The 22,398-nt window shown below is 52.1% G+C and overlaps 1 protein-coding gene across 2 annotated transcripts in view; it reads left to right on the top strand.

Moving 5' to 3' along the window:
* Nucleotides 1-6,627, top strand: part of CCDC12 (coiled-coil domain containing 12) — a 46,893-nt gene extending 40,266 nt beyond the window's left edge. The window contains exons 3-8 of one of the 2 annotated variants that reach the window (XM_079933796.1): nt 2,996-3,075; nt 4,390-4,560; nt 4,695-4,756; nt 5,002-5,036; nt 6,099-6,175; nt 6,273-6,627. In XM_079933796.1, coding sequence (XP_079789922.1) covers nt 2,996-3,075; nt 4,390-4,560; nt 4,695-4,756; nt 5,002-5,036; nt 6,099-6,175; nt 6,273-6,358 — 511 coding nt within the window. In that variant the 3' untranslated portion in view covers nt 6,359-6,627. The remainder of the gene's footprint in view (nt 1-2,995; nt 3,076-4,389; nt 4,561-4,694; nt 4,757-5,001; nt 5,037-6,098; nt 6,176-6,272) is intronic. The other variant, XM_079933797.1, reaches the window with a different exon arrangement.
* Nucleotides 6,628-22,398: the final 15,771 nt, after the last annotated feature.

Genomic DNA, 22,398 nt, shown 5'->3' with positions numbered 1-22,398 from the left:
CACTTGTAGAATTTCCATTTGATTGATTTTTACAGTTTCCGAAATTCAGATCTCTGCTAAAATTTTTTTTTTTTTTTTTTTTTTTTTTTTTTTTTTTTTTGCTGTACGCGGGCCTCTCACTGTTGTGGCCTCTCCCGTTGCGGACTCTCAACCACTGCGCCACCAGGGAAGCCCTCTGCTAAAATTCTCAATCTTGCGGTATACCTTCCTGAACTTTTAATAATTTCAATTAATGCACATTTCATTTCTGATACTATATTCCAGTATCTAGGTCTCCTGTGAGTGCATTTCTGTTATCTTTATTTTTTTCTCTTGGCTTTGATTGAATTCTGGATATTGCATATGAAAAGTTCCAGAGATGATTTGGGATTTTGAATAGTTTATTTTCCCCCAGAAGGAGTTTATTCCAGCTTTTGGCAGACATGGATACCCTGACCTACCCTTTCAGGACTGATGAAGAGGCTTCCTCTCACTGAACACAAATTTTTGTCTCTTCAGCCTCATGAGATTGCAGGAAGCTCTGCTTGGTCTCTCGGCTTTTCAGCTTCTGCTTGTAAAAAGACAAGTGCTTTAAGGGGAAAGAAATGCCCAAAGCCAGGCTCACCTTGTTGCACTTCCCTTCTTTCTGTGATTGCAGCCCCTCAGGTCCTTGTTGCCGTGGTAATTCACCAACACACAGATTTTTTTTTTTTTCCACACAGATTTTTTTAAGCTTGCAGAAGGAGGGAATTAAACCTTGTTCCTTTGTTAGAAAGGCCAGGCCCCAGAGCAGAACCCAGTGCCCCATGACCTCTCCAGAAACTTTTGCCATTTGGTGGTAAATAGGGGTGGGGTGGGAGGAGCAGTTAACTGGACATTAGTGAGGGTCAGTCTCTTCATTATCTCTCAACAGACTGAACCAGGGAAGGACTTGAACCTAGCTTGACAGAGCTCGACACACCCAGCATAGCCTTCTTGTTTACAGATGTGAAAATCGGAGCCCAGCATGGGGCACTTCCACAGTGACTGGGACCCAGGTGTTCTTGAGTGCTTGAGCAGTGCTCAGCTCTAGGGCAGAACAGGGGACAGTGGCCGGCGGGGCTACCGGGGGTGCTGGGGGTGGTTGCTGTGCAGCCAGCCCACCAGATGCTGCTGCTCTTTCCTGTTGCTTCTGGCCTCTCTGTGTCTCCTGCTGTGTCCTCCCTCATTCCGGCTAGTCTTCTGAAGCAGGGCAGCAGGGGGTGCTGGAGGTGTGGGTGCTTGTGGTTACTGCTATGAGCTCTGGGTGCAGCTGCCACCAGACTCTCCTCTCTCTGATCTCTTACAAGACCCTGGAGCCAGTTTCTGAGAGTGACAGTTTTTTTTTTATTCTCACGAATCCCCACAGTTTTCTTCCCACACCCAGTTTCTCTTCCACTTTTCTCCCCACCCTGTTACAAACGAAAGTCAGTGTACCGATCATGCCCCACTTTCTCTCCCAGTGCCTTAGTGACCTGGCATTTACCTCCAGGCATTAGGGGATGGTGTCCCTGCTCCTTAGAGGAGGTAGACCCTGGGAGTAGGCAGCAGGCTTCCTCCACACAGGCCATGCTGGTACTACTCCCAGGCACACAGGTTTAGCCAAGCCCCAGGACTGCAGGCCCTGGGGGCCCTGGCAGAGGGCAGGGGGGCAGGTGAAGCTGGTGAACAGGGGACTGATTTGGTGTCAGAAAAACCCCAAGTTGAGACCACTGTCACTTGCTAACTGTGTAGCCACAGACACCTCCTGCCTCCCTTCTGGAAAAGCTTGCTTGCCCAGGGGCTGGAGAAATCAGCCACACATTTCCCTGGCACAGACAGAGGGTTCCATAGATGACAGACCACAGGAGGCCTCCTGTTGAGAAAATGTTCCCAGGATTTCTGAGGCGCCAGCAGCCCTGAGAGGGCTCAGAAGAGGTAGTGGGGAAGAAAGAGGACCCACATCCCAGTCCCATCTGGCTAACCGGTTGGGGAGGCCACTTCTGCCTCCCGCAGGGCCTAGATGGTCTGTCCTAGTGTCTCTGTCTTGCCTTTATTAAGCAGCAGCCCCCAGGAACTCTCTCTTTGCTACCCTGTGGAGTTAGCCAAGGGCCCATCCTGCGGGCAGGCTGCTGTGTGTGGGAGTCGGGGTTTGATGAGCTGCTGAGCCAGGGAGGCCTCCAGTGAGCACTTGGTACAGCCAGCCCTGCCCGAGGAGACTGCAATAAGAGGAAAACACCACCACGGTCGCTGGTCAATCCTAGTGTGCCATTCTGGCTCCTTGTGGCCGCTACCCCTTCGTGGAGGAGGTCGTGGGATCTGCTCTGGTAGATTTAAAAAACCCCTTACAGGGGCGAGGTATGTGAACTTCTCATGGCTGTCCAGGTGCATTGTGGCTTTCCCAGCCTTGCACACTGTCATGCCTGTTCCCTCAGCCCTTGCTGGCCAGCACACCAGACCCTTGCCACCAGTAGCTGAGGCTCCAGGGAACGAAGGCTCTGAGGAGCAGGTGGGGCTTGGGGAACCAGTGGGTGACCACTGGCTTCCTCTTTTAGGAGTAGCTCTGGCCCTGGCTTGGAGTCACAGCTTGCCTTGTCTCAGATGCTGCGACCACTGCTGTATGACCCTATAAAAATGGTGCAGTCTCTTTGACCCCCAGTTCCCGTAACTGTCAAATGGAGATAATGCTGGAGAAGACATCCAGTGAATGCTCTCTGTACACCCCTGACCCCAGCTCTTGATGAGAACCTACAGTGCAGGTGGGGCTTTGGGAGAGCACCCGGCCCGGCTGCTAACTGGAAGGTGAGGAGGCTGAGGCTCGGAGAAGGGAGCCTATCACAGTGAAGCTTCTGTTCCTGTGCTGTCCCCCTTCACCAGGTCATCTCCAGAGAGACCAGAGGAAAGTCCAGGAAGTAGCCAGCTCCTATGGCTTCATCACATGCCAACCTGCAACCTGTATAAGGGGAATGAGAGTGTGTTATACCTTACTTTCTCTCTGCTTGTTCTCTCTGCCCTTTAGGGAACTCAGGCTGCGGAACTATGTCCCAGAGGATGAGGACCTGAAGAAGAGGAGGGTGCCCCAGGCCAAGCCAATCGCAGGTGGGTGGGCTGCATCTCCACCTCTGTTCCATGGCACTGTTGGTTGCCTCCACCTTGGCAGGTGTCACCATCTCTTGGAGAATAACTGACAGTGCCGGGGCTGGAAGTTGGGCCTCCAGGACCCTCCGTCACCATCTCGTGGCAGATGCACAACTAGAAGCAGTCTGGGCGCTGAAGCGGCCTGTTGTGCCTGCTCTGCCCTGCTCACGCCCTGCCTTGGAGGCTTTCCAGGGGCCTGTGAGGGAAGTGGCCACATCCCCTCAGAGGACCTCTCCGGGCTGAGAAGTGGAAGTGGCCCTGGGGCCCTTGGACAGCAGGGGCAGGGTGATGGGTGCTGCGGGCCCTTGGAGGGTCAGAGTGAGAGACGCTGAAGACGGGCTGACCATCCAGGTGCTTGGAGAGTAGTGGGCAGGCAGACACCCGCCCAGCTTGGGGCGTGGCAGTGCCAGAGCACAAAGGATGGGCAGAGGTGTTCTCACTGGTGGGATGAAGGGCCTGGCCCGGAGGCTGCCCAGTCACACCACGGTGTGGGGAGCTGCACAGCAGCCGGAGCATCTGGCCAGCTGCAGCCTGTCCAGAGCCATCCACGCTGGAGATGCTGGGGTGCTTCCTATCATGCAGATCCCTGGCCCTGGCCGTGTTTTTTATTCTTTGTTTTTATCAATTTTTAATTATATGAGTAATAAACTAATAGATACATTTATCTTATAAAAGAGTAAAGTGTTGCACATTCAGCCACACTCCAGTCTGCCTCCCCATCTCCTTCGGCCCTGAGATGCACACACTTCCCAGGTGATCTGCTTCATGGTTTGGGCCTTGCCGTGGTGAGGCAGTGTCATGGTGGGGAGAGTAAGGCAGGACAGAGGACAGGGACGGGGAGCTGGTCCCATGTCTCAGGGTCAGCACTTGTGGCTGGAGGGAGGTGAGGCAGGGCAGAAGGGCCATGAGGAGACCCGGGACAATGGTGAGGGGGGTTAGAGGAAGCCCATGGAGCCCAAATCTGTTGTTCTTGACATCTGTCCCCACAGGGTCAGGGCCCTCCTGGTCAGGCCACCCAGAGGCCCGTTGTGCTGTTGGCAGCTGGGTGGAGCCGGGAGGTACACGTGGGCAGGACTCCTCAAGGTGGCTGCCCCGCTGGTCTTGGGAGCACAGATCTAAGAGTGGGATGGGAAGAAATGCCACCTGTGCCCTGGCCATTCCCAGGGCACGTCCTCAGAGCCCAGGAGCCCCAGGAGGGTATGGGAAAAGCCAGTCCTCAAGGCCCTTCCCAAAACCATACTTTGGATATATCCAGGCAACTGTCTCATTTCCCAGCTGGGGATCCTGGGACTAAGAGAAGCACCCATGCTTCCTGGCTAGAGGTCTTGGCTCCATCTACTCTAGCTGGCTGCCGCCTGCTGGCCCTCCTTCATCCCCGGATTGCCTTCGTCCTGAGAAACCCAAGCCCTTCCTCCAGAGCTGCCTTTGCAGGATCTTCACCTCTAGGTAGTTAGGGGCCAAGGGGAGAGGCGGGGCAAGAAAGCCCAGACTCTCCCAGGGACCTGCGGCTGCAGTTTGCCTATCTGGGAGAGTGGTGGCTCCTTTCCGACCTGCCTCCGTTGTTGTCTTGCGCCCTCTAGTGGAAGAGAAGGTGAAGGAGCAGCTGGAGGCCGCCAAGCCAGAGCCCATCATTGAGGAAGTGGTGAGTGCCTGGGGGTGTCCCCATCCTCCCTTGCTCCTTCTGTGGGTCCTTTTCTCCTTCCCACCTGCTCTCTTCACACATCCTTCCTTCTCGTCACTTCTTTATTCCCTTTCTACCTCCCTGTTTCCCCTCAGCCCCCTCCTTCCTCCTCCCTTTTCTCCCCTTTTCCTACCTCTGTCCCCTGTCTTCTACTTCCCTTGGGGCTAAGCCCTTCCAGCCCTGACTTGTGTCTCCTCCCTCCTCAGGACCTGGCCAACCTCGCACCCCGGAAGCCTGATTGGTGAGTGTTGCCCATGTAGGACCAGTGCAGACTGACTGGGACACTCTTGGTGCTAGGCATGGGCTCCGGCTGGGCCTTTCCCAGCCTCGCAACGGGAGGCAGGCAGTGTAGACATACTGCCTGAATTATTATGTTCAGATTATTAATGTCTGAAGTAAGTGCCGAGAAGGACGTGAGTGGAGAATGAGAGGGACATGACGGGGAATGACACCTAAGGGTGGGGAGGGGCTCGGGCAGAGGGGGCTCAGCAGTCCCCTCCAAACGTCCCTTCTGAAAGGATGAGGGCCCGCCCCACCTCAGAGAGCTCCATTTGAACAAGGCTGACCGTTGCCCTCAGGGAGCCATAGGGTAGAGGCCAGACGGTGGGAAGGGCAGATGAAGGTTTCTGTGCCAGTGCTGCCACCAGCTAGCCTGTTTACCTTTGGCCTCAGCTTCCTCTGCATTGAAATGGGGATGCTCATCCTTCATGGTGCCCCTTCGACTGGGCAGAGAAAGAGGGCGAGAGAGGGCTGTGTGTTCGCTTTACCTTGGTCCAGAGGTACCAGCCATTTCCCTCTCACTTGCAATTCTGTGTCAAGTACGGCACTAGCTGAAGGTGTTCTGATATGATGAAACAAAAGCATGGGGCGCGTGTCCTTGGAAACCCAGATCCAGGGGGAATAGGCTGTGTGTGCACTTCTGGAAGCTCCTGGTGGTGAGGGTGAACGTGTGGTCGAAGGAGGAGCAGGACCCCCAGCGGGCCAGGGCAAGTCACTCCCTGATGGAGACCAAGGGGAACAGACAAAGAGAGGACCCTAAGAACCATCTGCCTTGTACACCTTGACTCGGTCCCCTGTGTTGGGTGGGTCTGTGGTGCTAGTCCCTGCCTCACTGGGACTGGCAAGGTTGGCTGGTGCTGGGTTTTGGAGGACACAGAAAGAGAGAGGGGAGGAGCATCCTGACCTCAGGTACCTGAGTGTGATTCCTGATGCCGGAGGGGCTGTGGGAGGGGAAGGCCCCAAGGCCACACCAGGCCAGCCTTCAGCCTCCGACCTCCTCCCACCTCCCACCTCCCTGCTCCAGGGACCTCAAGAGAGATGTAGCCAAGAAGCTGGAGAAGCTAGAAAAGCGGACCCAGAGGGCCATCGCCGAGCTGATCCGTAAGTGCGGGGCCTGGTAAGGCAGCGTTCCCTGCCCTCTGGGTGGTGGCGCAAACACACGGCCCCTCTCCACTCCTCCTGTCTGCCACCCTTCCAGGTGAGAGGCTGAAGGGCCAGGAGGACAACCTGGCCTCTGCAGTGGCGGCCACCACCACCGAACAAGAGGCTGGTGACTCCGACTGAGGCACGCCCTATCCCCTCGCCGCCCGCCTTTCAGGCCTTTCTATAGGAGGATGGTCTTGGGCAAGGGTCAGGGCTGGGCTTGCCATCACCTCCAGTTTGGCCTCAGAACAGTGACTCCCTGCCTAGCAGTCTGAACCCCACCCCTCCCCATGCTGTGAGGTCGGCTCCTTGTCTCCTGAGTGGTCCCCAGCGTGCTGAGTTGGGGCAGAGCCAGCAACAACTCTGTGGGCTTGCTGTATCTCTACATATATATGTTATTTTGAATTTTTTTAATGTCTGGAAATAGAAACAAGCAGACCCCTGTGTATGGCAGAAACCTCCTGAATATTTGGGATACTCTGGGTTTGGGCCCCAAGACGGGGCAGCTGCAGAGGTGATGTTTAATATGAGTAAGCCCTGTGTTGGGCTGAACATGTTGAGGCTGGAGGGGTGGAGAAGGCCCAGGCCTGACCTTCTGGGTCCAGGTTTCTGGTCCAGTCCTTGGTCAGCGGTGATCATCTCAAAATCCTTGGGTGACAGAGATAGGCCTTACAGTAGTTTGTGGGATACCTTGGAGAGGCTCCCACTCTGGTCCTCTGTGGACGCCCTCGCAGTGAGAAGGAAGCGACTGGGCCCATGAAGGGGGTGAGCTGTGCCTTGGCAAAGCCTCGACTCTGGGCCACTACAGATTCGGGGCCCCTGGCACTGCTCGTTCACATTCCACCCACAGCCCCAGCAGCCCATCTCCCCACTTCACCTGCCAGAGCTAGACGCTGGCTTCCCTGGCACAGGGCACCCGTATGGGGGAGGGTGGCCCATTCTGCTAAAGACTGGGGTATTGTAGCCTGGGTTTCGGGGGTGGTCTTGGACCCTGGGTCCCCAAGGTCCTGGCTTCAGGACCATGAGCCTCCTCTGTGGAGCTGACTCTCCAGAATGACCGGCTGGCCACAAGTCTGACTCCAGGTACCTGTGACCATTTAGAGTTTCATCTCCTCCAGGATGATCACACTCTTAAGTTTCCTTCATGGTTTCCCCTTGAGCCTCCCGCCCCTGCCCTGAGTCATCCCAGTGTGTTCCTCCCTCTGTGCCAGCTTCTAGGAACACAATGGCCCAGCTCTGGTAGACGGAGCTGAGGACTCGGGCGGTAGAGGTGGAGGGAGTGTGTGCACACGGACTGTCACTCATACAATAAAGTAAATGGTTTAACTTAAAATTATGCAACTCCTCTAAGAAGATAGTTCTTGGGAAGGGAGCAGAAACTGGCAGCTATGAGTAAGGGCTGAAGTGGTAGGTGGCTGACTGCTGTGGTGAGCAGTGAGACAAGGCCAGGACTGATTCCCACAATGGACAGGGATCAGACATGCCCCACAGGTGTCAGGACTGGAGCCAGGCTCTCTCTGCATAGCCAGGGTCTAGAGCTGGGCTTCCCTTCCTAGGAATAAAGGGTGAAAAGATGCCCCCACCTCCTGGGATTGCAGTTGGAAGCAGGATGTTTGTCTGTGGCAGTGTAGGACTCAGACACCTGTGACTGGCAACTAGGCTCCCACTCAGCACCAGAGTAAGGATATCCCCACTGTATGAGAGCCCAGAGAGTTAATGAAAGGTTTGCTTCTGCATTTGCAGCCCTGTGTGCCCTATAGAACAACGGCCCTGCAGGGAGAGAGAAAAGCAAAAACTATCACCCATGAGGGACACTCAAAAATTATAAAATGCATGAGAAAATCCAGTGCCATAAAGAATGGCCAGCAGCCCAACAAGTGGGAGAATTTCTACTTGAAGAAAGTAAAACGATAATATCCTAACAGGCTTTAAAATGAGCATTTGTTTTATCACCAGTGAGATCAAAGAGGGACTTTCTGATCTCACACAACTCAAGAACAGGGATTTGGTATAAGAAACAACTGATTAGAAATCTTGGAAATAAAGAATGTTTATTTATTTATTTTTTAAAATTTATTTATTTATTTATTTTTGGCTGCGTTGGGTCTTCGTTGCTGCGTGCGGGCTTTCTCTCGTTGCGGAGAGCGGGGGCTACTCTTCGTTGTGGTGCACGTGCTTCTTATTGCGGTGGCTTCTCGTGTTGCGAAGCACAGGGCCTAGAGTGCGTGGGCTTCAGTAGTTGTGCCACGTGGGCTCAGTAGTTGTGGCTTGCTGGCTCTATAGCGCAGACACAGTAGTTGTGGCGCACGGGCTTAGTTGCTCCGCGACTTGTGGCATCTTCCCGGACCAGGGCTTGAACCTGTGTTCCCTGCATTGGCAGGTGGATTCTTAACTGCTGAGCCATCAGGGAAGCCCAAGAATGTTTACTAAAGTAAGAAACTCACTGGAGGAGCTAAATGATTACTTATAGTCAAAGAAGGGATTAATAAATTGGAAGTAAAGTTGAAGATCCAAAAGGTGGCAGAGAGAGAGAAGGAGAGAGAGGGGATAGGTTGAGAGCCCTGACGTACTGGTAGCTGTCCTTTAGCTGATAGGAATTCGTTTGGGAAAAGAAAACTGGAGAAAAAAGGTACTTGAAGAAGGAGTAGCAATCACTTCTGTTTCTGGCATCTCGGTAGGATGGTTGCCTGAAGTGATCTTCCCTTGGAAAACAGCTAAAAATACTAGGTAAATAAATATTGACAAATGCTTTTTAAATGCATCAATGATCTGGCAAGAAAGTATGGAATACTCAGGCCAAAAGGTAAGAGAAGTGGCAGAATGCTGAAGCCTGACCTTTGCCCTGGAGGTATATGACAAGCCAGGTGAAATCGAGCCTTGGTTTTGGAGGCCCTCAGTGCCTGGTGGGGCCCCAAAGGGCAGCACCCTCTGTAAACTAATAATCAGTCTGTACTCTTGACATCCCAAGGGGAGCTTGAACCCTGCCAATTACTGGAGTAGAATAAAGTCTCCCTTGAGAACTGAGGCAGCCCTCCCTCATGTGGGTTTGCACACGGGAAACCTCAGGTCAAGATTTACAGTGGTCCCAGAATGTGGTGGTCTCAGACACTTGATAGAAGGAAATGCAGATCCGACCTGAATGAATCTTTATTCATCTGAGTCCTCAAAGAATCCCCACCAATAAAGTTCCAAGAAAGAGGAATAGCTTACAGAAAAGTTCACGAGATATACTAGGCAACAAAGCACTCAGAGCAAAGGACATCAGAAAGAACATGGTAGCATGAGAGTTGCAAAGACTTCAGACATTAGAATTATCAGTCAGATAATTTCAATGTTTAAAAATGATTTAAGAACTAAAAGAGAAGCTTGAAAACCAGAATAGATTTGCAGAAGAACCAAAGTGATGCTCTAGAAGTAAAAATTATTATAGCAATTTAAAACCTTGTATCTGTGAATTAGAGCCAAAGAGACAATTTGTGAATAGGAAGCTAGATCTGAAGAGGTTATCCAGAATGCAGCCAGCGCGATAAACAGATCAGTAGTGTAAACAAGAGGCTAAGAGATATGAAGGATAGAGTGAGAAGATCCAACTTGTGGTTGGAGTTCCAGGGGGAAAAAAAGGCAAAAATGGGGCAAAGGTCTTTTTTTTTTTTACATGACTGAACTTTTCAAAATCACCAGTCCACAGGTTCAAGGTCAGCAGTTCTCAAGCTGGGCAACCAAAAGACATCTGCAGTCAAATGTTCTGTCTCTTGTTATGGGTGGTGACTCATTAGGTATGTTCACTTTACAAATATTCATTGAGCTGTACATATACGTTTTCTGCACTTTTTGTATGTTCATTACAGCTCAATAAGCAAGTTTGCCTCAAGTTTTTTCACACTTTGTATTAATTATAAATTGCTGCATACAAATTACCCCAAATCTCTGTGGCTTAAAACAACAAATCATTATTTTCTGACAGTTTCTGTGGATCAGGAATTCAGGAGTGGCTTAGCTGAGTAGTTCTAGTTTGGGGTCTCTTTGAAGTAGCCGTCAAGATGTCCTCCAGGGCAGCAGGCAACGCAAGGCTCGACTGGGGCTGGAGGATCTGCTTTAGGACCGTTTCCACTCCCAGCGCTCACAGGAATGCATAGAGAAGCATTACGTACCCACAGTTCTTGCCGTGTGCACCTCTCCATAAGGCTTGCATGAGTGTTCACATGTGGTAGAGGCTGGCTTTCCCCAGAATGAGTGATCCCAGAGAGGAAGCAGGAGGAAGCTTTAGGGTCTTTTATGACCAGGTCTTGGAAGTGATATTCTGCCACAGTCTGTTTGTTAGAAGCAAGTCACTGCGTCCAGCCCACGCTCAAAGGGAGAAGAAAGGGAGAAGAATTAGGTTCCACCTCGAGGTGGAGTCTGAGAATTTGCGGACGTGTTTAAAAACCAGTACATACGTGAACACATTGTAATAAATTGTCAGAACGAAAAGACCAAGAAACAATCTTAAAATTAGAGATTATATTTTCTTTCAAAGAGCAAGCCCACAGCAAATGTCTCAAACACAGCCGGTGTTAACTGGAATGGTACCATCTGGCATCAGTGTTAACTGGACAAAAGGTAATTGTCAACTTGAAATTCTATACCCAGAGAAAATATGTTACAAGTACAAAATATTTTTAGACAAACAAGATCAGAGGTTTTGTCACCAGCAGACTTTTTTAAAAAAATCTATCTTGAGGTAATGAAAATATTCTAAAGTGGATTATGGTGATGGTTGTACAAGTCTGTGAATATGCTAAAAGCCATTGGATTGTACCTTTAAATGGGTGAATTGTATGAGGTATATATTATATCTCAATAAAGCTGTTTTTTTAAAAAAGAAATAAGCATTCTCCTTAAAAAAAAAAAAAAAACTGAATGTCTTTTTTTGAATGAATGTCTTCAGACTGAATCCCAGATGGAAAATCTGAGATCGTAAGAAGGAATGAAGAGAAAGAAAGTGTAAATTTAAGTAGACGTTAACCTTATAAAACAAATATGTGTTGTGAAGTAAAAGTAAAACAAGGGCTAGGGTACATAACAACAATAATAGTAAGTCCTGAGGTGATCGGTGATTGGAATTACAGCCATCTACCAAGCTCACTCAGGAAGAGAGCAAAGACTCTGGTATACAGACAGGCTGACATTTCTAGGATAACGCTAAAAATAGAAATAGAGTGATAGAATGTACCCCTTCTTTTTTTCTTTTTTTTTTCTTTTTTTTTTTTTGCTTCACCATGCAGCATGTGGAATCTTAGTTCCCTGACCAGGGATCAAACCCCTCCCCCCCTGCATTGGGAGCGCAGAGTACTAACCTCTGGACCGCCAGGGAAGTCCCTAGTACCTCTTCCAAAGAAATTAAGAAGAAAAAAATGGACTGAGAAAAATAAATTATCCAAAAGAAGGCAAAGAGAGAAAAAGGTGGGACAGATAAATCCAAATATGTCATTAATTACTATTAATGTACCTGTTCGCTTTTTTTAAAAAAAACTCTTGTCTGATGTCATTTAAAAAAAGAAACCTAAACCCAGTCTTTCAAACAGATTGAAAGGGATTAGAAAAGCTCTGTCATGCTCAAAATCAACAGAAGGAAGCTCAGCTAGCTGGGGTGATGCCAGACAAGGGAGACTTTCAGACAGAAGGGTTACTAGCTACCCTGGTGTGCTGTGGAGCAGCGGGCCTCCCACCTGCCACATGTGGGAATGCTGGTTGGTAAGACCACTTTTGCAAAAGTTGAACTGGTGCACAGCCAGTGACCAGCAATTCCACTATTAGTGTCCTAGAGCACTGTTGCACAAGAATACCGGGAGACAGGGACAGGAACCCTAATAGAAGCAATGTTCATAATAGCACACATACACACAGTAAAACACAATGAGTTATTGTTTTGACAGTGGAATACTCTATAGCAAGGAAATGAGCTATAGTCCCGTGTAAGATTGTGGCTACATCTCAGAAGAAGCAAGTCAGACTTCCCTGGTGGTGCAGTGGTTAAGAATCCACCTGCCAATGCATGGGACACGGGTTCGAGCCCTGGTCCCAGAAGATACCACATGCCACGGAGCAACTAAGCCCGTGTGCCACAACTACCGAGCCTGCGCTCTAGAGCCCACGCTCCACAACAAGAGAAGCTACCGCAGTGAGATGCCCACACACCACAACGAAGAGTAGACCCCGCTCGCCACAACTAGAGAAAGCCCGCACGCAGCAACGAAGACCCAACGCAGCCAAAAATAAATAATTTTTTTTTTTTTTTAAAAGAAGCAGGTCACAGAAGAAAAGAAGTATGAGACATTTGTGTGATGTTCCAACACAGGCAGAGTCGAACAATACACTCTCTAAGGATACACACATGGGTGGTAAAGTCGGCACAGAAGAGCAAAGGCAATGATCCTCATCATCAGGCTTGTGGTTAGCTCTGGGAAGGGGCCCTCTGAGGTGTTGATAATGTTCTTTTTCTTGGCTTAAGGGGTGGGAATTCATTTTATTCTTTATCCATTCATTTTCTCCATTTTTTTTTGGTTGTATATACTGTATTTCACACAATTTTAAAAGAAATTTCCAGAATCCACAACCTAAATTACTCGATGAGTATGAAGTAGAATTTTTTTAATGGCTACATCTGCAGTTTCACTACAATGGTCAAGATTAGAACATTGAGGGGAAAGAGGAAAATCCAACAAGCTACAGGAGGGGAAAAAAAACAACAACAACGGAAAGTTTGCCTACTAATGAATGAGTTCCACTTTTCATCAGTCAATGGTAGATAGTAGAAGACAAATTTTTCCTAAGTGCTGAGGAAACATAAATGTCAGTCTGCTCAATAATAAATAATAAGGGCAAGATAGACATTTTCAGGCTTATGACACTAAGTGTTTACTCTGCACTGATCTTTGCTGAAAGAACTACTAGAGGATGCTCCGTAGCAGGAGGAGGAGGGAGGGGGCAGGGAGAAGGATATGGGAATCAGGATGACATTTGGCAGATGCTCACCTACAGGATTTTAAGTGAGGAGGGGTTTTTTCTTGTGTTATGTCTAAGGTGGTACAGTGACTCCTTGAGACCACGAAGGACGTGAGTCCCTTCTGTGTCCTCAGCTGCTGTCCTTAACTCTCTTGGAGGCCTTCACCCCCCCCCCCAACCACCTCCCAGGTTTGAGCTACAGGCAGGAGGGGGAAGGGCAAAGGGCAAGCCAGCTGAAGAAACCATGACTTCAAGCCCTGTCCCCCATGCTTTCCTTCACATCTTATCAGCCATTACTGTGTCAGATCCAACCCTAACTGCAGACATGTGGGGAGTAAGGGTATTTTAAGCTGGGCACATTGCCACCATGATTGAAATTGAGGTTCCATGAGAAAGGAAGAAGGGTAGAAAGAGTACCGGGAAGGCAGCCAGCAGTGCCTGCCACAGGATGCAGGAAGAAGTGGTGAGCAAAGAAAGTGGTGAACATTGCAGAAATCAGTAATTGACTAACAAGAAATAAAGACTGACGAAGAAAGAGGAGACAGGGACTTCCCTGGTGGTGCAGTGGTTAAGAATCCTCCTGCCAATGCAGGGGACATGGGTTCAATCCCTGGTCCAGGAAGATCCCACATGCTATGGAGCAACTAAGCCTGTGCGCCACAACTACTGAGCCCATGCTCTAGCGCCCACGAGCCACAACTACTGAGCCCACGTGCCACAACTACTGAAGCCCACACGCCTAGAGCCCGTGCTCCACAACAAGAGAAGCCACCGCAATGAGAAGCCCGTGCACCGCAATGAAGAGTAGCCCCCGCTCACCACAACTAGAGAAAGCCCATGCGCAGCAACGAAGACCCAATGCAGCCAAAAATAAATTAAAAGAGAAAAAAAGGAAAGAGGAGACACACATTAGGCATATTAGGAATGAAATAACGCTATCACCATAGACCCCATGGACATCAAAAGGACAATAAAGGGGTACTGTAAATACCCACATTTTGACAAGTTGATGAAATGGACCAATTCCTTGAAAAGTGCAAACTGCCATAACTCACCCCAAATGAAAAAGATAATTTGCATAGCTCTGTAACTATTAAGGATATTGAATTCATAATTTTTAAACCCCTGAAAAAGACATCTCCAAGCTCAGGTGGTTTTACTGGAGAATTGATACACAGGTTTAATGCAATTCATATCAAAATCTCAGTAAGATTTTTATATATAGACAAGATTATTCTAAAATGTATCAGGAAGGTTACAAGAACAGCTTAAACAATTTTTAACTAGAAGAATAAAGCAGGAAGAGTCAATCAACCCATTTCAAGACTTATTATACAGCTACAGTAATCAAGATGGTGGTATTGGTGGAAAAGTAGGCACATAGATCAATGGAAGAATGCAGAGAACTCAGAAGTAGCCCCACATAGGTATGGCTCACTAATTTTTGGCAAAGGTGCAAAATGAGCTCAATGGAGGAAGGACAGTCTTCAGTAAATTGTGCTGGAGTGATTGGATATCCATCCAAAGGTCCCAAAAAGGAACCCCAACCTACACTTCAGACCTTATACAAAAATTAAAGTGGATTATAGGAGAAAACCTTCAGGACCTAGAGCTTGGTGAAGAGCGTTCTTGGACATGAGAAAGCACAATTCATAAAGAAAAAAAAGGGCAAATTTGACAACCAAAATGAAAAGCTTTTGCTCCAACAAAGACCCTGTTAAAAGGATGAAGAGAAAATCTACTGACTAAGAAAATACTTGCAAACCCCATATCTGATAAAGGACTCCTACCTAGAATAATACAGTACTCTTGATTGGAGGGACAGGCCCCAGCAACAGACTCTCAGGCCCCAGCAGCCCCTTTGTCATAGGGCTGAAGAAATGGGCCAAGTGGCAGTGCCCAGCTCTGTGGATGGAGCCCCGGTGTGCCCACTGCTACCTGGCTCACCAGGCACTCCTCCAGGACAGCCCTGACCTCCCAACACTCCAGGCCCCTCTTCCTGCTGGAAATCCTCAAGGACATCTGGCCTCTGGGTCATCTCAGGAGAGGTGTCAGGTTTGAAATGTTCGGCAACAGCATGGATACCCCTTTGCCAAGCAGAGGACAGGAGTACAGGGCCTGCTGGCCCAGAGACTCACGCTTGATGCCTCTGGGTAAGAGGGAAGGCAGCACGAGGGCTGGGAGGAAGTCATACCTGGGATTGCAGGGACAGGACCCTAGAGGCCAGGTGGACATCCGGGCTGGTATAGGGCCTGTAACACGGTGAGGAATCGCAGACGCAGGGTCACAGAGAGGCACAGCCCCTAAAGTTACACGGGAAGATTCTGTCTAGCCCAGTGGGCTGCAGGTGAATTGTGTGAAGGTGACCAGTTTGGGCAAATCAAGTCCCCTGGACTCTACCTGTGCATCCTCAAGCCCAAGGCATCGTCCAGGCCAAGTCCCCTGTTGGGGTTTCATGCTGCTCTTCCCCACCCCTGGCCTTCAGTGTGCGAGACTCCTGCTCACCTTCAGGTGACCTCTCCATGGGGCTCTGAGCTGCATCTGGGGCCTGCTGCAGCACCCTTACAGGAGCTGGGGATTCAGGCATTAATTCATCCTGTTTCCTGAGTATCCACCTTGTGCTGGACACTGTTCCAGGGGCTAAGGATGCAGCTGTAAACCTGACGTTGCCCTGCTCTCCAGGAGCTGACCTTCCAAGTGGTCTCGGGATCTGTGCTAGGAGCCACGTTCCTTTCCTCAGACCAGTCTAAAAGACTTGGCTTTCCCCAAACCATCTCACTGGGCATCACAGTGCGGGGTAGTGAGTGGTGGGGATCTAGGGCCAAGAGCCCAGCAATTCTATTCAGCCAGCAGACCTTTATGGATAAGAATCTCCGTGTAGCCTTTATTTCCCCTGTTGCCCACACACGGCCACTGGGGGGCAGCAGAAGACACCGACCCAGGGCCCCTGCAGGGGGAGTGTGGGTCAGCATAGCCTGCTTTTCCCGCTGCTGAAGTGGATCTTCTGTAAGGAACCTCACCCCACCAGAGGAAGCACCCCATCCTTTCCCGTGGGGCCTGTGTCATTTAAGGGGCTGATATCAGAGGTGATCCCGGGAGTGGGGCTCAGTCAGCCTGAAACCCAGAACAGTGGTGGCCATGTCCTGGGGAGCAACAGAACCCTCCACTCCGCCCCACCGACACCAGCCTTCCGCAGGTTCCAGGCACCAGGCACTTTCGGGTGTGTGGGCTCCAAGTGGAGTGTATTGCGTACCCTCCCAACCCTGTGGGGAGCACCAACCCTGCCAGGTCACAGGCAGCCTCATCCCTCCCGAGGGAAGGTCTACGTATGTGTGAGACGTGTGTGGACCGAATACTCAGGGATGTGGACCCACTGTAGCCTGGCTGGGAAAGGGGCCCCACCTGGAGGGTCAGGTCCCCTTAGCCCCTGGGCCAGGTCTGACATGGCACCCCCTGGGCCTGTCCTGAGCATCTGTTGCTCAGAGCCAAGCTGCAAAGATGCCTAGATCCAGGGGCCATCCAGGTGGTGTAGGGGACTCACCCACTGGATGGGCAGAAGTGGGTATCCATAGAGCACAGTGGTTGAGCATGCTGGGTTCTAGGGCTGCTTCCCTCCCTGCCTTAGGCCTGGACTCAGGGCCTCTGGCAGCTGTGGGCTGGGCAGGGGTGTCCAGCCTATTTCCCGGCCAGCCTGCCCTTTCTCTATGTATTTACTGGTTTTCTTAAAATGTTCCCATTACTCAGGGCTCTGGTCGGCACTGAGACAGAAATAAATCCCACAAGGTGGCCCAGCCAGAAGCCCGGAATCCGATTCCCCCTCAAAGGCCGAAAGAAGCTCCTGTGCAGAGCATGCTCAGACCGCAGTGGCTCACACACTCCACATGGCCACAAATATGTCCACACAAACCCCACGCGCACACACCTGCAAACGCATGCATTCACATACCTAAGCCTCCGCACGCACAGATGCCCTACACACATGCAGGCACTCACATGTCCCCCACACACTCACATTTGCCTAATGCACACACGCACACATTCACACATGCGCTCAGCCCACTGACACAGATTGACCTCATATGCACACACGCATTCACGTGTACACGCCCCCCCATTGCAAAATGGATTTATGCGCACACACACCCTCCCCCCTACACACACACACGTGAACTCGTCCCATACACTCGTGCACACACTCCCTGGCAACGAGGCTTACACTCAGTCATGACCACACACTCTGGGATCACAAACTCAGTCATCCTCAAGGTGCTGCTGGGCGAGAAAAGTGGTGAGGCTGTGGAGGGTGGGAGGACGAGGCAGCCTCTGAGCAGCTCTGGAGGAGAGTGGCCTCATGGGAACGCAGGCCCGAGGCTGCCAGGGCTTCTGAATTTTTAAAAGAAACTGAAAAGCTGAATTTTTATGTGAAATATCCTGATTTTTAAATGTTGGCTCAAGATGTTGAAAATACTATGAGGGCCAAACCAAACATGTCTCTGGGCCAAATTCCACCCACAGGCGGCGTTCTCAGACCACGGGTCCACACAGACACACACACACAAATAGACACACACATATACACAGACATACCAATAAATACAAACAGACATATTGGTACACACACAGTACAGTCACGCACACAGACACACCAAAAGACACACATGCAAATGGACACACAGATACATACTACAAACATGAGCACATTACCAACACACAGACACAGGATACAAATAGAACTACAAACTGACAGTACGAATAGACACAGCAGATACATATAACTAGGCACATATACAAACAAACACACGCAAATGCAAATAAGCATATATACAAACACATACACATAACAACAGACACACAGCACACCTCTCTATCTCACTGGTTGGGGTGCGCTTGTTGGGGGCAGGTAGCCTGACAGTTTCGCCTCTGGGCAGGGCCAGGACGTGGTTCACACCAAGGCCGTCCCCTGACTCATACGTGCTGCAGCAGGAAAAGGGTGCTGGGGCAGAGGCCCCCAAGGAGGGCTGACTGGAGAGCACCGCGTGGGGAGTGGAGGGGAGCAGGTGGAGGGCCTCGTGCACCAGGGCCTGGAGTCTGGAGCCACAGGTACTGAAGCTCTGAGAAGGGAGCTTGCAGTGGTCACAAGCCCGGCGTCCCATGCCCAGAACCCCGTCCTCCCAGCCTGGCCTCGTCCCCTCCTCCTCGCCATTGGGAAGCAAAGCCAACAGGAGCCCCATGGGGCTGTCCATCAACAGAGTCCCCTGCCAGAACCGCTGGCCGTGTCCCCACCCTGCAGTCTGTGAACTGGGACTGAGAACCATCAGGCCTTCCAGTCAGGAAGCCTTTGGGGGCGTTGAAACTCTCCTCTCTACCCCCCTAAAACAGATGCTGCAGGTGGCAGGGGCATAATTAATTCAGGCACACGAAGGGCCCCACCTTCCCTCCTTTCACGCACAGATGGAAGGCTGAGGCCTGAAGGGATGGTTTTAGGCCTGGGATACAATTTTCTGCCTCCCAGACCCTGGCCCCTTTCCTGACCCCCAGCCTTTGGATGGGAAGGAGATGCCCAGGATCCACACCCACCCTCTTGGCCCCACTGCCTGCATGACGGGGATGCCGAAGAAGGAGGGAGCCTCTCACCTGGGGACGCCCTGGCCTTCAGTGCTGAGGGCCCCAGGTCTGCCCAAGGGAAAGGTAAAGTCCTTGTCCAGGCAGCCAAGAGCTAGCCTGGGGGCCCACCAGGGAGCAGGTCGGGGTACTGAGACCACACAGGCCAAGAGACCTAGACAGGAGCCTGACCTCAGAGGTGAAGCTGAGGCTCAGAGAGGGAAGGCAGCTTGCCCTGGATCACACAGCAAACACGGGAAGCCAGCCAGGGCCCAGACCCCTGTCTGGCTCTAGAGTCCCCTACGCTGCCCAAGAGGAGGCTCCTCTGCCCCAGGCAAGGCTTGTTTCAGCTGGCCGTGGGAGCCTCGGGCTGGGATCATTCTGGGGCTGGCTGAGGAGACAACAGGGTTATAGCTGAACACAGTCCAGCCTGTGTGTCCCAGTGCTCAATGAGAGCCACTGACCCAGCACCCTCTGACCGGGTCCCCACAGCCAGACCTCACTTCTAAAAATGAAGGCAGAGCCAGGACCCTGTTAGGACCCCTGATGGATGGATGGTCCACGTCCCCTCTAGTACCCTCAGAGCAGGACTGCACCCCCTCAGACCACCGCCCCCGCCCCCCCCCCGGCAGGTCCATGACCCCTCACACCCCCTAGGAGCAAAACTATCATTCAGACCCCCTGGGGCAGGGTCACGTCACTTCATGTGCCCTCAGAGCAGAGCTGTGTCCCTGCTGACCCCCACAGAAGGTCTGTGCCCCATCAAGCACTCTCAGAGCGCTGCTTTTTCCCCTCAGAGCCCTCAGGAAGTCCATGCGCACAAGCACCCTCAGTGTAGGGCTGTGTCCCCACAGTGTTTCCCACCCCAACGGCTCCTTGTCCCTTCATGTGCCCTCAGGGAAGGATGGTGTCTCCACACCACACAGGGCAGGTCTTGCCCCTCACGCACCGTTGGAGCAGAGCTGAGTCCCCTCAGACTCCCCGTGGAGGTCCATGTCCCTCACGTGCCATCAGGGAAGGATTGTGTCTCCTCAGACCACACAAGGCAAGTCTTGTCCTCTCTTGCACCCTCGGAATAGAGCTGTGTCCCCTCAGACCACATGAAAGGTCCATGTCCCCTCACTCACCCTTGGAGCAGAGCTGTGTCCCCTGAGACCCCCTTAGGAGCTCAAATGTCCCCTCATATGCCCTCAGAGCAGAGCTATGTCCCCTCAGACCCTCACGGAAGGTCGATGTCCCTTCAGGTGCCCTCAGGGAAGGATTGTGTCTCCAGGCCACACAGGGCAGGCCTTCTCTCCTCACATGCCCTTGGAGCAGAGCTGTGTCTCCTCAGACCCCCTCAAAAGGTCCATGTCCCCTCACTTGCCCTCTGGCACAGCTGTCCCCTCAGGCCCCATCGGGAGGTTCATGTCCCCTCACGCACAAACAGAGCAGAGCTTGTCCCCTCAGACCCACTCAGGAGATTCAACGTCCCCTCACATGCCCTCAGAGCAGAGCTGTGTCCCCTCTAATCCCCTCAGGTGGTTCAATGTCCCCTTACATGCCCTTGAAGCAGAGCTGTGTCCCCTGAGACCCCCACAGAGGGTCCATGTCCCCTCGCGTGCCCTCAGGGAAGGCTTCTGTCTCCTCAGACCACACAGGGCAGGTCTTATGCCCTCACATGCCCTTGGAGCAGAGCTGTGTACCCTCAGATCCCCTCAGTTCTCCATTGTCCCCTCACGCGCCATTGGAACAGAGCTGTGTCCCCGCAGACCCGCAAGGACGGTCCATGTCCCCTCACGTGCCCTCAGAACCGAGCTGTTTCCACTCAGACCTCTTCAGGAGGTCCAATGTCACCTGTCATGCCCTCGGAGCAGAAAGTGTCTCCTCAGACCCCCTCAGGAAGTCCAAATTCCCCTCACCTGCCCTCGGAGCAGAGCTGTGTCCCTTCAGACTCCCTAAGGAGGTCCAGTGCCCCCTCACATGCCCTTGGGGCAGAGCAGTGTTCCCTCAGACCCCCACGGAGGGTCCGTTTCCCCTCACCTGCCCTCGGAGTAGATCTGTGTCTCCACAGACTGCTCAGGAGGTCCAATGTCCCTTCACATACTCTCGGAGCAGAGCTGTGTCCCCTCAGACCCACACGGAAGGTCCATGTCCCATCACCCACCCTCGGAGTAGAGTTTTGTCCCCACATGTCCCTCAGGAGGGCCAATGTCCCCTCACGCACCCTCGGAGCAGAGCTGTGTCCCCTCAGACCACACGGAAAGTCTATGTCCCCTCACTCACCCTTGCAGCAGAACTGTGTCCCCTGAGACCCCCTCAGGAGATTCAATGTCCCCTCAGGTGCCCTCGGAGCAGAGCTATGTCCCCTCAGACCCCCAGGGAAGGTCGATGTCCCTTCATGTGCCCTCAGGGAAGGATTGTGTCTCCTCAGACCACACAGGGCAGGTCCTGTCCTCATGCGCCCTCGGAGCAGAGGTGTGTCCCCTCAGACCCAAGCACGAAGTCCAATGTCTCCTCACATGCCCGCAGGGCAGAGCTGTTTCACCTTAGACCCCCGCAGGGGGTCCAGAATCCCCTCACATGCCCTCAGAGCAAAGCTGTGTCCCCTCTGATCACCTCAGGTGGTTCAATATCCCCTTGCATGCCCTTGGAGCAGAGCTGTGTCCCCTCAGACCCACTCAGGAGGTCCAGTGTCCCCTCACGCACCCTCGGAGCAGAGCTGTGTTCTCTCAGACCCCCTCAGAAAGTTCAGTGTCCCCTCTAAAGCCCTCGGAGCAGAGTGTGTCCCCTCAGACCCCCTCGGGCGGTTCAATGTCCCCTCACACGCCGTCAGAGTAGAGCTATGTCCCCTCACACCACCTCAGGATGTTCAATGTCCCCTCACGCACTCTCGAAGCAGAGCTGTGTACCCTCAGACTCACTCAGGAGGTCCAATGTCCCCTCACGCACCCTGGAGCAGAGCTGTGTCCCTTACGACCCCCTCAGGAAGTTCAATGTCTGCTAACACACCCTCAGAGCAGAGCTGTGTCCCCTCAGACCCACTCAGGTTGTTCGTGGTCCCCTCACGTGCCCTTGGAGCAGAGCTGTGTCCCCTCAGACCCACTCAGGAGGCCCAGTGTCCCCTCACACACCCTTGGAGCAGAGCTGTGTCCCCACAGACCCCCGCAGGAGGTCCAGAGACCCCTCACACGCCCTCGGAGTGAAGCTGCGTCCCCTCTGATCCCCTTAGGTAGTTTAATGTCCCCTTACATGCCCTTGGAACAGAGCTGTGTCCCCTGAGAGCCCCACGGAGGGTCCATGTCCCCTCACGTGCCCTCAGGGAAGGATGGTTTCTTCTCAGACCATACAGGGCAGTTCTTGTCCCCTCACGCACCTTCGGAGCAAAGCTGAGTCCCCTCAGATTATGATGGAAGGTGCATGTCCCCTCATGCGCCCTTGGAGCAGAGCTGTGTCTCCTCAGACCCCCACAGAAGGTCCATGTCCCATCATGTGCCCTCAGGAAAGGATTGTGTCTCAGACTACACAGGGCAAGCTTTGTCCCCTCAGGTACCCTCGGAGCAGAACTGTGTCCCCTGAGACCCCCTCAGGAGGTTCATTGTCCCCTCCTGTACCCT

This window comes from Stenella coeruleoalba, assembly GCF_951394435.1.
Source record: "Stenella coeruleoalba genome assembly, chromosome: 10".
Taxonomy (NCBI): Eukaryota; Metazoa; Chordata; class Mammalia; order Artiodactyla; family Delphinidae; genus Stenella; species Stenella coeruleoalba.
This window is presented reverse-complemented; position numbering and strand designations above follow the sequence as displayed.